The 17,126-nt window shown below is 44.1% G+C and overlaps 1 protein-coding gene across 11 annotated transcripts in view; it reads right to left on the bottom strand.

Moving 5' to 3' along the window:
- LOC122716132 (transcription factor Sox-2) overlaps positions 1–17,126 on the bottom strand; it is a 270,718-nt gene that overhangs the window by 86,744 nt on the left and 166,848 nt on the right. For 3 of the 11 annotated variants that reach the window (XR_006346947.1, XR_006346948.1, XM_043938918.1), the window contains exon 1: positions 3,392–6,822. The exons of 6 other annotated variants lie outside the window; for them this stretch is intronic. Coding sequence is in view for 3 of the 5 variants with exons in the window: in XM_043938918.1 (XP_043794853.1) it covers positions 3,392–4,761 (1,370 nt within the window). In the remaining 2 variants the exon portion in view is untranslated. Of the gene's footprint in view, positions 1–14; positions 1,321–3,391; positions 6,824–17,126 lie in introns of those variants that run through there. 2 more of the 11 variants (XM_043938920.1, XM_043938917.1) reach the window with 2 other exon arrangements.

Raw genomic sequence — 17,126 nt, 5'->3', positions numbered from 1 at the left:
TATATATATATATATATATGTATATATAACATTTTATATATATATATATATACATATACGCATATAAATATGTATATATATATAAATATATATATATATATATTTATATACACACACGGTTACGCTTATTGTATTATCTCATCCTGCTTCGATGTTTTTTTTCCGAGATATACCTCTTCCTCTACTTTTCACATCATCATCCCCTTTCTATCGAATCCCTCACGGCGACTATACCCTGCTATTTCTTACACGCGAGCTAAATTGTGCAGCATTCAACTTTTTTTTCATGCTTTATCACAGTAAGAAGTTTAATCAGTTCGCGTTTCTTCTCGCTTCCCTTTCTTTCTAACTCTCTCTTTCTCTCTCTCGTTCATTCTCTTTCATTCTCGTTCTTCGCTCTTTTGCCCGTGTATGATGTAACGCTCATCGACGAATCATCGATACATCTCCATCTCTTTTTTTTTCGAATTTATTCCGCGAGGACCCCTCTTCTTCTTGACCCTCCCTCTTCCCTCGCCAAAATCGCGTCTCCGTGTCCGATTCAACGAACGACTCATCATCTGTGCCTCCTCTGTGTCATCGCGTCGATAGAAAAAAAAAAAAAAAAAAAAAGATAGAGAAACGCTCTCTACAAACGAGACGAGGCGCGGAGAAGAGCGTGGGGGCCGCAGGAGCGCAGATTCGTCGCAAGCTTGGGAAGAAAACGACCGGAAGTCCTCGGGCGTACGATCGAGGACGCGCGCGATTCCAACGATGATAATTTCTTCCGTGAATCATATATCGATCGCTCAAGAACGCGATTATTCGTTCCTTCCTTTTTTCCTCTTTTTTTTTCGTGTATCTAATTCGTTAGATAGTACACGAGTTCCTCGAATCCTCGATGATTGAATTCTTCGGATCGCGCGTGAATCGTGAGAAGAAAGAATTTCTTTTTTTTTTTTTTTTTTCGATTAATTTCATTTCTCTTGGTTATTTTTTTTTTTTCTTTCTTTCTTTTTCGTTATCTTCTTTTCTTTTCGCCCTTTGTCATTTCTCCAAAGATTGCGAGAAATCTACGACGATCTCGTCTCAGCCCCCACGGTCTCCCGAATTCTCAGCGTATTTAATTATAACGATATTAATCCCAATATAATATCTTATTCTCGCGGTCTTTTTTTATATTTTTTTTTCTTCTTCTTCTTCTTCTTCTCTCTCTCTCTCTTTCTTTCGTTTTTTTTCTTTTTTCTTTTTTTACTTGCTCTCTCGTTAGAATATCATCTTCATATTTTCAAAGTTGTCCCACGTTACGCACGTTGTCCTCTCTTCTGAATCTAAGCTATCCTACGGGGTTATTGGTTTCATGTTAGGTTGCTAATTGCAGTTTTTGGATATTTATTTTCTATCGGGACGTGGGATGAGTCAGAAGAAAGTCTCGTGGTGGCCGCACGTTCTCTCTTCGTCTCTTCGATGCGATCGGAAGAGTGAGTTCAAAACTCGAGCGAAGATCTTTTTCTATTTATTTATCCTCGATCGACCATTTCGTTCATTTCCACGACGAAATCTTAATCGAATCGAAAGAAAACGCGCGAGGTGGAGGAGGAGAATCGAAGAGCGATACAACGACGATCGATGCCGACGATCGAAGTGAACGTCGAGGGGGAGGAAGGAGGAGGGAAGGGCGGAGAGGGGGTGGGAGGGAGAGGAGAACGGCCTACGAGGTTCTCTTGACTCAACCCGCGAAACCCGACACGTTTAAACTCAACATTTATCTCTTGATAGGCTGAGTACTCACGAGAAATAAATCTTGAGTATAAACCGCTCGAAATTCCCTACGTTCTGGACCCTACGCACGAAACTCGGATCGAAACGAGAAAATAATAGAAGAAAGAAACGGAAAAGGAAAAAGAAAAAGAAAATGAAAGAAAGAAAGAAAGAAAGAAAAAAGGAAAGAGAAATAACGTAATCGAAAGAAAACGAAACGAACAGAGAAAATTTTCGATCGATCGAAACACTTGGAATCTTGGAACAGAAGATAAGGAAGGTATATAAATGTACACAAAAGAAAAAGGGTTTCCTCGACCACGAAGAGGAAAACAAAGGTGTTACAAAGTCTCTCTTTGCATCGTGCTGGTTGCCACATCGAACGAGTTTCTCTGTTTACCAACCACGTCGGTCGACCGTCGTTGTCGAAAACTTTCCTCGTAAATCTTCCCAAATACCGTTAATCTCGCGCGCGACGACCTAGAGCTACGAGGAATTAATCTCGTCGATCGTCTGGTTGATCGGGTAAACGCGTCCTGATATTTCTACGCGTTCCATCTAAAACCGGCGATCACCTTAAATCATTGAAAAGACGATAGTTCTCTTCCAACCGATTCGAAACACGAGTAGAAGTAGAAGAAGAAGAAGAAGAAGAAGAAGAAGAAGAAGAAGAAGAAGAAGAAAAACGGAAAACGCCTTTTCTAATTTATCACGATAACGATAATTCACGTTCGAACGAAATCCTTCGTTTGGAGAGAAAGAAGGGATGATAGAAGAGGAACGATTAATTGCTTAATAGATCTAAGATATTTCTCTTTTTACGTGAAATAGATTGGATAAAAATGAAAAGGAACGATGATAATGATAATCACAGCTACTGAGTAAATCATGCGTTTCGCTCGATCGAGCGTTGGATCGAGGATGGCTCGTTATCTCGTTACGTAAAAATCTGGTCGCTGTTAGGCTCGCTCGAACCACGGAGCGTGGAGGTAGGGTTTCTTTTCCTTTTTTTTTTTTCTTTTTCTCACGTCGGTGCTAATTGTTACGTATGTACTCAGGATTGATCATTAGGGTCCAGAAGTGGAAATGTCGTGGCGATAATGTTAGTATGCAAATGCAAAGGCGCAAGAATTGCGTATAGAAAGCGTGGTGAATTGCTTTATCGAGGGTGTTGTTTGTGCGACATATAATCGTGCCAACGTTCGAGTTTTAAACGTAAGAAAAGCGTAAGAGCATTTTTTCCCGCGAATACGTTCGACGAATCAAAACTCGAACGTAGCTCGATCAAGCTTACATCTACCAAGAGAGAGGGATAAACCGGTTCGCTAATTCGCGATAAAACTAAACTACTAGCGCGACTAAACTAACCACGATAGAAAAGCAAAATCGCGCGGAAATCGAGGACGTGGTTAGAAGTTGGAAGCTCGAACTCGATCGAATGTTTATCCCGTCCCTCGAAGGTAGAAAGGGAGTCGAAATGCGAGTTCGAAGCCTTCCCGGACGAACGGAGAGAATTTTAATCCTTCTCTTTCGCCCGGCGAGACGCCGATACTCGTACACCCGCGAGTAGGCAGAATGTAACAGATATTAGGGGGAGGGCAGGGTAAATAAAGTATAAAAAAAAAAAAAAAAAGAAAGAAATTGAGCTTACATGTGCGTTAGAGGTGGAATCGCCGTATGATGCTGCGCCAAGGGATCGGGAGATGGTCCAGGCGAGTAGACACCGGCGCCATGTTGGACGACTCCCTGTTCCACTCCTTGAGGCAAATACATGGAGATCATTTGCCTGAGATCACCCTGAGTTTGTTGGGTCTGTTGTTGCCCCATGTATTCCCGTTTAACTATTTGGCCACCGGCAGCGGCCGTCGACGACGCGCCCGTTGGCGTCGGTGTGTGAATCCCACCGCTCGCGGGACTCGTCGGCTCCGATTTTATGCTACTACCGCTCGGACTGTGGCTCGACATTTGAGATCCCGGCTGGGCTTGATGATAAGGTGAGGGCGATCCACCCGGCACGGTGGTGCTCCCGTAACCACCGTAACCGTTCATGTAGCTGTTTATCGGGCTCGGGCTACCGCCGCCCATGTGGTGGCCCATGTCGTACCTCGGGTAACCGGCCGCCGAAGCGGCCGCTGCCGCTGCCGCGCCGCCCATGTGGCTCCCGTACGCGACGTGTTGCTGATAAGCAGCCGTTGGGTCGTGCATCATGTATCCGTTTGGCATGTAACCGTTGGGCATTTGGTACACGTCGCGCGACAACTGGGTCTGCTGGGGCCCACCGTTACCGCCGACTTGCCGTTGATCCACACCCAGCATCCCGCCAACGCCCGCCACCCCCCCACCGAGGGGGAATTTATCCTTCTTGAGCAACGTTTTTGTCTTGCGCCGCGGCCTGTATTTGTAATCGGGGTGCTCCTTCATGTGCACGGCGCGCAATCGTTTCGCCTCGTCTATGAAGGGGCGCTTCTCCGTTTCGCTCAGCAATTTCCACTCGGCCCCCAAACGTTTCGATATCTCCGAGTTGTGCATCTTGGGATTCTCCTGGGCCATCTTTCGCCGTTGCCCGCGGGACCACACCATGAACGCGTTCATCGGCCTTTTCACGCGATCGATGTTGTTGTTCTTGCTCGTGTTGTTGTTGTTGTTGGCGGATTGATGGTGGGACGTTTGCGACTGTTGTTGGGGGGGTTGGTGCGGGTGGTGTTGGTGCTGCTGCTGCTGCTGGCCGGCGTTTTGCTGGGCCAACGAGTGTATCGTCTGTTGTTGCTGCTGCTGTTGCTGTTGCTGCGCCGCCTGCATCGACGCGTAATGGTGTTGCGGGGTCTGATGGTGGTGCGGCAACCCCAGGCCCAGACCTCCGGTGCTCGGTGGGCTTCCGGACAATGCCGGGCTGTGCACAATGGAGCCGAGGCTGCCGTAAGGCGAAACTCCGGTATGATGGCCCATTGGCGATACACCTTGGTGCGGTGGCATTTGACCGTGCAGGCTGCCGCCCTTCAGGTCCGTCTCCATCGTGAGCATTTCTTCTTCCCGGTGCCCGTACAGTTTGCCGCCGTTTACTTGTACCGCTCGACGTCAAGAAATCTCGACGAAACGCCGAGAAGGACTCGTGTGCACGGTTCAACGGTTAATTACTCGTCCCGAATCCTCCGTTAAACCAAGTTTGCCGGGAAAACGAGTCGGCGGCGTGTCCGCTGTTGCGCGTCGTCCCGCTACGCGACGAGGAATAACAATACCCTTCCTTTCCCTTCCTCGCGATGACAGGATGACAACATGGAAATCGATTTTCCCGATCTTTTCTCGATCATAAGCAAAAAAAAAAAGAGAGAGAGGGAGGGAGGGAAGGGGGGGAAGAAAGAAACAAGTTGCTCGCCCTTTTTTTTCCAGATCTTCCGTATCGCACCACCGAGAAGTCGGCGACACTGCACCGACACTCTTTTCTTCCACTTTCTTTTTCGTTCGCGACAAACGCGAACGCGTACGCGAAATTCTATCCTCTCGTTCGTTGATCTCGTCAGAGTCTTTGCCGGCGATCGATATAAAAAAAGAGTCACTTCTTGCGATAAATCCTCGTTTAATCACGTTGTACTCACTTCGTCGAACAAGCACAGACGATATATATATATATATATATATACGTATGTATGTATATATATATATATATGTATATATATATATGTATATATATATATATATATACACAATCGTCAGTCAATCGAGCACACGATCACCGTGCACTTATTCTTATTTAACGAATAATAAACGGCACGAACATTCCTATATCGGGAATACGGGAAATCTGTCTCTCCGCTTGATCTCACTCCGATATCACCGATTTTGTTCTTTCTCTTTTTTGAGAGAATCGTGAAAACTCATCCACGTTGCGCATCCACGAGTGGATGATCAAACATCGAACACTCTTCTTTCCTCATCATATCAACGCGATTTCATTCCTGGACGCGCACTCTTCCTCCTTCTCCTCCTCCTCCTCCTCCTCCTCCTCCTCCTCCTCCTCCTCCTGTTCCTCGTGGGTCGTGACTCTACGTCTCGAATCGCGTCGTAATCGCAAGCGATTCGAACGCACGAATCGCACGAATCTCGGCACGATTCACGGCAAAGTCCGATCGAGAACTGACGAACACTTTTTTCTTTCTCGACGTATATTTCCCTCTTGCTCCGTTTCAACTCCGTCGAACCCGTGCGAGAGCTCGTTCGTGACTGGCTGCAGCCTCGCGATAAGCTCGACGAATGGGATCGCGACGATGCAACGATACGTTGGGTCCTCCTCGCTGTTGTTTCCTCTCCGTTTCTTCGACTACTTGAATGCAACGATTCGAACCCGATCCGGGGAAACAGTTCGATCACGTCACTTCGCGTCGTACACGCATAACCGATCCTCCACTTATCGTGGATGCGGATAATATAATTTTCACTTTTCTCGCCGCACTATTGTCTTTTCTGCGAACGTCGAGAAGAGGAGGAAGGGCGACGATGACGACCCGTCGTCGACGACCCCTCGCCGTCCCACCTGATGGTACACGCGTGCTGCTCCGTGCACCGTCGCGCACGTTCTTTCATCCGTGATCCTCCTTCTCCGACTCGTGGCCGTGGCCCGATACGACTCCGATTGTCAACGTAAAATTCTTAAAGACAAAACGAGAAGACGAACAAGTAGCGGCGACCTCCACTCGCCACGAAAGAACGGAACCGTCTGAGCATTTGTGGATTTCGCCTTGGGGTCCCACTCTCGGGGCTCACTTCCTGCCGAGGCGGCTGTCCCCCTCTCTCTGTTTCGCTCGCACTGCGCTCGCCGCCCCTCCTCCACGCTACCCTACCTGTCTTGCTACCAGCAACCATACCCAACGGACCGACGGACCAGACCCGAGCCTACCAACGGCAATCGATTGGCACGCAAGCCTGCCATCATTTCTCTCGACCAATCGCGCGGCTCCCTTCGACGCCGAAGGCGGCGCCATTACGCCGTGACGTCACACCAACAACCCCCCGACACGACCTCTCGCGGCGACGCTTTCACCCCTCTCGCCCTCGTCCCAAACGCCGATCGTCTCCTCTCGCTTCCACCACCTCCGATCCTCGCTCCCTCTCGCTTCTCCCTCGCTTTCTCTCTTCTTCCCCGACTCGACCACCATCCTTCCTCCTTCTCTCTCTCTCTCTCTCCCTCCCTTTTCTCCTCTCCTCTCCTCTCCTCTCCTCTCCTCGGGTCGCCAGTCTTTCGTCGTCCACGCGTTCTTCCGCTGCCCGCCACTCACCCCTTTCCACCCCCGGACACGCATGGAACCTTCGTCAACGCTGGACCGACCCTGCCTGCCTGCCTGCCTGCTTGCCTTCTTCTCCTTCTCCTCCTCCTCCTCCTCCTCCTCCTCCTCTCCGCCAATTTCCTCCCTTTCGTAGTCGCCTCGTGTCGTTTCCCTACGCTCCACGCGCGAGATCAGCGCGTGTCTCTCCTTTCTCACCCCCTCTTCGTTCTTCTCTTTCTTTATCCACCACGGATCCACGACGAAACGACACGCCGCGCAGCGCCTGCCTTCGCGCGCGAATCGTGTCGCGCGATTTCTCCGCTGACCTTCGAATTCCATGGCCTAACTTCGATTTTCGCGATTCGGAGGGGGGAGGGTTAGAGGAGAGAGGAGAGGGGTTACAACCCTTACAACGCGTACACGTTTTCTTCGATTGGAGGCCAGTCGTGGAGCTCGCGTGTGGACAGAGTAGTAGTAGTAATAGTGGTAGTAGTGGTAGCAGTAATAGCAGTAATATAGACAGAGTAATAGTTTTGCAAAATTGTTGCATGTAATGTAAATGAAGACGCGAACGTTTCAACAACGGGATTCGTCGCGGTGTTAGTCGCGAAGGGAACAAGACGCTCGATAACTTCGACTATCCGCTTTGTACACGTGTATAACAAGAGTATATATTTTACTGCGCAGACAATCGTAATCTTATCGCGTTTTTTCTCTCGTATCGGCGCTTTCTTTGCGAGATTTTTTTATTTTTTTATTTTTCATTATTTTTTTTTTTCGAAAAAAAGCCACGACACGAGTCGATTCGTTCATCGGTTCGTCATCTCTTCGCGATGACGACGACGACGACGACGATGATGATGATGACGATCCAAGACGAGCTTTTTTTACTTTACTCCCTTTCCTCCTTCGTTCGAGCAAAATTGATAATTCGTAAATCGAAGTCGCGTCCTCGTATTATTTAAACACACTCGACTTTCCCTCGACTACCAGTCGAAAGTCGTACATCGAACAAGTATCTCTCCTTTTTAGCTAATTTGCCGATTGCATTAGCTTGCCTCGTCGCGCTTCGTCGTATTCAAATCACCCATTATATCCGCTCGACTTGACCCATTTTCTCCTCCTCCTCCTCTTCCCTCTTTCCCTCTTCTCTCTTCTTTCTTTTTTTCCCCTCTTCTCCTCCTCTCTTCGTCGAATCCTTCGGGCCTCTCTTCGGTCCACCATCTCTCTCGTTCGTGAAATTCACAAAGAGGCTGACGATGCCTCTCCGTTCCTGAAAGAACCTTCCATCGGCCGATGCGACTCCGTTTAAGCGCGGCTCATGCGTAGGACCTGTTGCCGCGGCACGAAAGCCAGACAAAGACGGGGAGAATCGGGGCGGGAGAAAGGCAGAGAAAGAGCGAAACGCATAATGGAAGAATGCGTCATAGATAATCGTAGCGCAACCCCGGCGTGCGTCACCGACAATGAAAGTAACGGCAGCTCGGATGGAGTTCCATTCGAACGTTCACCGTCGTTCGTTCAATTTCGACGAATCCCACCATGCCTCTCTCTCTCTCTCTCTCTCTCTATTTCTCTTTTTTTCCCTCCCTTTCCCCTTTTTTCCTTTCCTTTCTCTCTTCGTTACCATCCGTCGTCTCAACACACGATGAAACTCCTCGCCGCGACAATCTTTCGAGATTACTTACTTACATCGCTCCATCCTTCTTCTCCTCCTCCTCCTCCTTAGTAATTAAAACGGAAAAAAAAGAAGAAGGAAAAAAAAAAAATCTACTCTAACTTGGACGGATAATAAGAATTTCACGATACAAGTGGTGAGGACGGAATCGAAAGAGTTCGATTTCAGAAATCGTTGCAATCACCATCGATCGATGTCGCGCGATCGAGCGGACAGCGGCTGTCTCGATAAGCGGACAAGGTCGTCTCGATAAGATTACCAGGGCCGATAAACGAAGTGCAAGGTCCCCCCCGAATGAGTCAATCGATCGATCTCTCTAATCGTCGGGGCTGACTCTTGCGCCTCGTTATCACCTCGTAAGCGAGATCGTCACGAATCACTCTCCTCGGCCGCTTCTGTCCCGCGAGGCGGGCGAGGAGGCGCGGGATAACGGGCAATAAATCAAAGCGGGAAAGGGTAATCAGGGAAGCATCGTGACGGGTCCGGCGACAGTGCGGCGTAATGAAAACCGCACGAATGACGCGAGCAAAAGTTACGTACGTATGCGGCGCGGCTCGTGGCGGGAGTCGTGGTGGTCGAGATGCGACGACAATGCGGCCTCGACTTCGACTTGGGGCCGAATATTAAGGAACGGGCGAGAATTTATTGCTAATTGTTGGTCAACGTTCAGGGAGAACTCGGCAGTTGAGAATACGGCAGTTGGCAGTTGACCGTAAACGGTACCCTTTGTTTGTCGGTCGATTGCCATCCAGCCATTCTGACCGAGTTGGCGTACGTATACCTGGACCCCGCAACGAGCCCGAGAATAATAAAGCTATGTCAAATACCTGGCCGTAGAATCTACGATTTGCAGCTACGACTAATTAGCGGGACAACCGGCCGGCTTTTCCCCTCCTTCCACCCGCGAAAACTTGCGTTTCGTCACCTTTAAAGGTCGTGGATTATTATTACCTTTACTTTCCATTCTTGATCGTTCCCGACAACTTCCAAGAAATGAAAAGCTTATTTCTGAATTTATATTCGTACATACATATGTATATATATATATCTAAACCTTTCTTTCGATCCAAGAATCGGTGAAATAACGTATTATTATCTCCCGCTATTTCTTCGATCCGCGTATTTCGCGTCAGAAGCTCGATTCGAAACGATCGATTATTCCCTCGCCAAGTTCCTCGACTCGTTACCGGCCTCGACGATGATCGCTCGTTCCATCCATGATTAACACGAGAGAAGGGAAGGAGGAAAAAAGAGGAGAGTGAGACGCGAGAGAGACGATGGAACAACGAAATTCTCATTTGGTTGCCGGGGGAGGGCAAAAGCGCGCCGCCACGCGGTTGACAATCTCATTTTGCGGGAAGACAATCGCGCGATCGACGCGAATGAGAGCCGCGTGTCTCCGCAAATTTCGCGAAAATTATCGCGTCACAAACGTGGTAGCGGCCCACGTCCAACCTGTGGACAATGGATGATTCGAACGGCAGTTGGAAAACACCGACGATGATTAAAAGCTCGGGTTTCAGCGATTTTCGTCGGGCGGAAACGCCACAAGTGGCGCGTAAACCGCGCGGGATAAGTGGATTGATAGGTCGTCACCGATCGAGATGGAAGGAGGTGGAAAAAGCGAAGAAGAGAGAGAGAGAGAGAGACGGGAAAACGGTAGGAAAAGACAGAGGAAGAGGAAGAGGGTGATCGCTGGCGGCGGAAGTTGGAGAGGAGAAACTGTACAATAAGTCGAGCCCCGACAATGGAATACCGCGGGCGGTCTTTGTGATTCAAATCAATGTTTGTGATACTCGATGGCACGCTGCTTTTGTGCCGGACGAGCTTTCGTTTAAGCGGATACGTATGTACCTGCTGCCTCTGCTACGTACCTATCGAATAACGCGCGATTTCAATGCCCCTTCCCCTCCACTCCCTGCTCTCCTTGCTCCTTCTCTCTCTCTCTCTCTCTCTCTCTCTCTCTCTCTCTCTCTTTCTCTTCCCCTTTTCACTTACCTCTCCCTCCTCGTTCACTTTCTTTTAATAGTTAACGTTTGCACGAGATCATCATTGTGCCGTTATTACGCGTGAATAATTGGATTTGCGGATAGAGGATGGATTTCTCCGGGCTGGAGAATGGAGCAGCAATGGAGCGACACGATTTCAACGCGCGCAACTTGCCATTTAATAATAATCGCCACGTGGCGAGTGGACGCGTTTGCGAAGATTTTTCTTTCTACATTAAATTCGAGTCGAAAAGTTAAGAAAACGAGTCTCGGGAATTCGATCGATCGAATTTTTTCTCGAAATTCTTTCTCTCTTTTTCTCCCTCTCCCTCGTCGATCCCTTTTTTTCTTTCGGTTCAAGAGAGCAGCAGCACGATCGAGGCTGGGATCGCGCTTCAGGGATGAATCGTGGGTAGTTAATTTTCGAACGGATCGATGGGTTAAAGAACTCAGGGTGGTGGGGATAGTCTTTTTTTTTTTTTTGAAACGAAAGCGAGGAGAGGTCGACGCGGGAGAAACCATATTCGCGAATATATCGAAAGAGAAACCGCGAGGTTAGCAGCGGCACAATGGCGTGTTTGTGTACGCCATTGTCGTTCACCATTATCTTCGTCCCATTAACCGCGTTTATGCGAAGGCGGTCGACCTACCCGTCGTCCACGCTCGAACTTCTATCGTTTCGTCCAAAGAGAAAAAAGCCGCTGCCGCGGGTGGACGAGGCGCGCAGAGGGTGGAAGATGCCTCGAGGAGGGGGGTGGGTGGTGAGCAGGAGAGGAGACGGAAAAGAAAAAAAAAGAAAAGAAAAAAAAAAGGAAGAAAACAAGGAAGGAATTCGTGGGCGTGCAATTGCCAACAGGTGATACCATTGGGGGCCTCCTTTTAGAGGTGGAATAATAAGAGAAAGGCGGACTGTGTGTCGACGGAAAGAGAAAGGGAGAGAGAAATGGGGTGGAAATCAAGGGGGGTAATGGCGAAGCCGGAAGGGTGGCTAACAAAGTCTTTATCGTTTCGAGGACCGATTACAAAGCTCGATTGTTACCATTCTTCGCCACCTAAATAATCTCGCTGCACCCGCCACGCTCGGTCAATCCATCGTTGGTATATACCTATTATATATATATACCTACAAAAGTCAAAAAATTAAGATTCGCTCGCAATTTTCGATATTTTTTTTTTTTTTTTCATTTTTTCCCGCGTAGATGAAATTTCGTTTAATTATTTCGCGTATCCTATTTCGTATTTCGCAATATCTTGTTACCAACTCGATCAATACGACATTTAGTTAAGAATGTCTGGAGTTTATTCGAAACACTTGTACACACATCATTAGTCATCGCATTAAAAAAAAATCGATTGAAAAAAAAAATTCTGGATTATTTGGCAAAAACACGATAAAATTAAGCGACTTACTTAATCGGCATTTCCTTGAACGAGTTGCGCGCGAGGGGGGAAAAAGCGCGAAATAAAAGGAAGACGAATTATTAATTTTAGTAATTAATAAATATAGAATCTAATAAAGTTATCATTAAATATTGTCCAGTCTCGTTCGGTAATTCTAATTTTTTGGCCAAGGATTTTATTGGCCCTTAAAATTTCCACTCTTTTTATTGTACGGTAATCCATGGTTGTCTTAGTCACCTATTAAGTAAACAGCGTCGTTTGTTTTATGATACATCTTATTCGTCATAAGTCATTCCCTACAATCCTAGAAATAGTAAGAACGAAAAGAATCCGGAAATTCTTTTTATGACTATTTTTATTGTTTTTTCTCAGTTTTACAATATCATTGACACGATTGCACGGTTCACACGATCATAAAAAAACCATAGATGCGGTCGCGGTTGATGGAAAATTATAAATTTTTTCTTTTCGACGTTTCAACGTTTCCGTCTATCTGGAATATTAATCCAATTCCAGAGTATTTCGGCCTTGAAACATTCGGCCAATAGGATTAGTCGGTCAAGCTAGGGTTTCGCCTCGAATTTGGCCAGGGATGCGTAAACATACTTTCGCACAGAGAATTATTGCATTACGAATAGAGCCCGCTTTACGTTCATTATCCTTTACGTTAACGTGATGCCGAATGACTCAGCAAAATAAGTGTCGTAGCTTATCCCAAGAATTACATTTTCTTCGTCATGTCTGACGACGATTAACCATAACTAACTGTAAATATTGACACATAACGGTTGTTTGATTGATTACGAAGAGCGAATTACATTCCAACATTCTTCCAAGTGAATTTTCTTCGCTGAAATCACGAGACGTAAAGGAACGACTATTCTATAATCGGTATAAGTGAAAATGACTTGTGTATTTAAAAAAAAAAAAAAAAAAAAAAAAAAAATCTCTCTCTTCATCGATTCAAACAAATCGAACAAATCGATGGAATTAATTACTTCGATAGTTGAATAGCATTAAAAATTTAAACAAGAGAAGAAATTCTTAAATTGTAAATTTCGAGACAACGGTATACACCGTAAGCTCCTTAAATCTCCACTCTCGTAGGAATTTAAAACTTTAGAACCTATCTCGTCTAGAAAGAAAATATATACAATAGTATATCTAATAGTATACATAGACGTAATTCTCGAGCGTAATATACGAAGACACGAGAGAGAAGATGTAATAAGTTAAACGAAATAGTTAATGGTAATCGTGGCAATTATAACGGTGGAGATTTCTCACGAGGGAGAGAAGGTCGTCCCTTGCGTCTATTACGTTGCAAACCGATCCCTGGATCGGTCTCGCGGGACGACTAAAAAAAGGGCGACTCTTGCGCACAGGTGTACAAATAAATTGCGCGGGAATCCGATTGGCTCGGCTCCGGTTCTGGCTGCATCATCCTCTCTGATTGCTAAAATCAGACGCGCGTGCAACTGGTCGCGCGAGCGACTCGCAACCAACCCGTTCCACGCCGATTATAAGCATTCGCGCAAATCAGAATCTCATTGCGCTGTCATCGGCCGATGCTTACACGGCTCGCGAATATATATATATATATACACACGTCCCATTCTAACGACGCGATCTTTCCTTCCTTGGCAAGCTGCTCGCTGCTTTCTTTCCCAACTTCCCATCGTCCTTTTTTTCCCTCCATCCTCCATTTTTTCCCCTCCTTTCTCTTTCTTCCTTCCTCTTTCTCTCCAACCATTTTTCCTCCTCCTCCTCCTCCTCCTCCTTCTTCTCTTCCTCAGGGAACTAACGTAGCGTGGATGAAATCATCGACCGCTTCAGCGTTTCGACGGCCAATTTAACGATCATTCATCGACTCGCCGAGCGTATGAAACGCGCCTGTGCCAAGAAATCCACTCGCGGATAGACGGTTGTAATTATGTCAATTGCGGCCGAGGTTTAATGGAAAATGGTATCGCGTGGGAGCATATTTTTTTTATTTTTTTTATTATTCGAATCGAACGTAGGAGCGTCCCAAATAAAAATAAAATAAAAAAAAAAATAAAAAATAAAAAAAAAAAAAAAATCTCTAGGAAACAGACAATGCATTTCGACGACGCTTTGTTCGAAATTAATCCACGAGGGTGGTATCGCAGACTCGGCACAGGTCGTTTCCCCGTTTTAAAATACACGGTGGCGATGCTACACTTAATCCGTGACCTGTCATCGACGACACCCAGGACACGATCCTATTCACCGGATGCATAACGAATTCCGAAGGATTCGTTATGCATCCTGAATGTTGGCCAACAGATGCACGAATCAATGCGTTCGAGGTAGTATTTTTTGAATATTTTTCTTTCTTTCCTTTCTTTTTTTTTTTTTTTTTTTTCTCTCTATTTCATTGGCGCGCGTTATTTATTCGTATAGGCGCGTGGAAAAATAATCAAAAAACGAGAGAGAGAGAACGAGAGGGAATAGATTTCGTCGGAACGGAAACGATTTCCTGTAACGACACGATTCGAACGTGATTCCCACGTTTCTCTCGCATCACGAGCAGGAAGTTGAGAGCCCCTGGCGGGGGTCAGGCCTCGTTTTTCGCAAGCCCCCTCCCCCCCCTCCCTTCCCTCTCCCCTCCCCTTCCCTCTCCCCTCTCCCCTCTCCCCTCTCCACTCCCTCCATCGGTACAACCGGGTCCCATAGTTTTGCTCTACATAGTTGAGGTGAGTCTTCGAGGTAGACCGTGAAGACGAGGGTTCGGAAACGAGCGGTGGATAGAAACCGGCCACGAAGGGCGAAGAGGGCGGTTCCCCCTCCCGGCTCGATATTTATTGCGGGGATGCGTGCCGGCCAGATATTATTATTTGTACCGCGGGTATAATTCAAGCGGGTCGTTAAAATTATTTTATTACTTGTTCTACAATCGCCGCTCCCAGATTCCGCACCGTCACCCTTCTCTTTCACCATCTATAACCACGCTTCCCCCCCCCCCCCCCTCCTTTCCAAGAATCCTACGATACGAGAAATTTTCCTTGATCGATCTATTTCCTTTTTTCCTTAATTGGATAAAAAATTTAAAAAAAAAAATTTTTAGATTTCGATAGAAACTTCTGATTTCTATCGATATCTCAAATTATTATTTGGAAAAATAAAATCATTTCATATTTCAATTATACCTTCTTTATAATCATATACTGTACAGAAAATCTTACACGATTATCATCACCTTTAACCATTTTACTCATCTTTACTTTTATGTGTTGCAGGAGGATTTTTCTACGCGTGTACTAAGTACAAAATAAGTAAATACAGTATATTTTATAATTAGATTTGAATAAAATGTTTAAAAAAATTTTTTGTTGCAGAAAAATCATCTTCAAAATGGAAGAAGTACATTAAGGCAAGCAGAAGTATTTTACAACTAATTTTTTAAAACTTTCGAAAATTTTTATAAATAAACATTAATAATAATATAGATAAATGTAAATGTAAATGTAAAAAATTAAAATATAAATAAAGACACTAATTTTTGCGAACAAACCATAGTTTTTATTTATTTTCCCAATCCCAAAATTCCTAAATTTTCCAATTTTTTAGCATTTTTTTTCATTTCCAAGAATGAATTTGCCGAAACTCGATCGACCTCCTATCAACTTATATTCTCCTGTTAAAAAATCGAATTTTTGGCTAAAACTTTTTACTCCATGTTCAAAAATCACGTAAGCATAAAATAGGCAAGTATATTTATATTCTTATAATTAGATTTAAGTAAAATGTTTAAAAAAATGTTGAAAAAAACGTTTTTTTGCTGAAAAATCATCTTTAAAATAAGGTAAGTATAGAAAGGTAAGTAAAGGTAAGTATTTTACAAATATTTGAAAATTTTCGAAAATTTTTGTAAATAAACATTGCAGAATGTAAATAAACAAACCCAGAATGTAAATAAACATTGAAAATGTAAATAAACAAACCGAGAATGTAAATAAACATTGAAAAATGTAAATAAACACTCCAATGTTTGTAAACAAACCGAAATTTCAACTCCCGGGGCCAGAATTCTTTAAAATTTCGAAAATTTTTGTAAATAAACATTGCAGAATGTAAATAAACATTGAAAATGTAAATAAACAAACCGAGAATGTAAATAAACATTGCAAAATGTAAATAAACACTCCAAAGTTTGTAAACAAACCGAAATTTCAACTCCCGGGCCCAAAATTCATCAAATTTTCGAAAATTTTTGTAAATAAACATTGCAGAATGTAAATAAACATTGAAAAATGTAAATAAACATTGAAAAATGTAAATAAACATTCCAAAGTTTGTAAACAAACCGAAATTTCAATTCCCGGGCCCAGAATTCATTAAATTTTCGAAAATTTTTGTAAATAAACATTGCAGAATGTAAATAAACAAACCGAGAATGTAAATAAACATTGAAAATGTAAATAAACAGACCGAGAATGTAAATAAACATTGAAAATGTAAATAAACACTCCAAGACCTGCTGTCAACTTATATTCTCCTGTTACAAAATCAAGTTTTCCGCCAAAACTTTTATTCTATTTTATGAATTTTGATAATTCCAAGAATTTAATGAATTTTTTAACAATTTTTTAACAAAATTATACTTACCTTATACTTACCTTATACTTACCTTTTATATACTTATCTTATGAATTTTTCTTTCTTCATTTTTTCCTTTCTTCAATCATTTTTTAACAATTTACTTAAATCTAAGGATTGGAAAAAATGTAGGTTTAGGAATAAGTGTTTTTTAAAGATAAAATACATTTATTTATTGAAAAATAACATTTATTGAATATAATTTACAATTAAAGTTACATATTTTTTAATTAACAACTGACTCGACAATTTTTTTTATATTTTGGAGTTGTACAAATTTATAATATAATATAATAATTGTTTAGTGTGTGCTTAATATATGATAATGCAATATTAGAGAATTATCAAGAAATGTACATAGAAATTGTTAAAGAAATAATAAAAAAAACGTTTGTTTTTTTCCTAAATATGCATTATAAATATTAAGCACACATTAAACAT

The sequence above is a fragment of the Apis laboriosa genome, unplaced genomic scaffold (genome assembly GCF_014066325.1).
Source record: "Apis laboriosa isolate Shangri-la unplaced genomic scaffold, ASM1406632v1 scaffold42_cov153, whole genome shotgun sequence".
Lineage (NCBI taxonomy): Eukaryota > Metazoa > Arthropoda > Insecta > Hymenoptera > Apidae > Apis > Apis laboriosa.
This window is presented reverse-complemented; position numbering and strand designations above follow the sequence as displayed.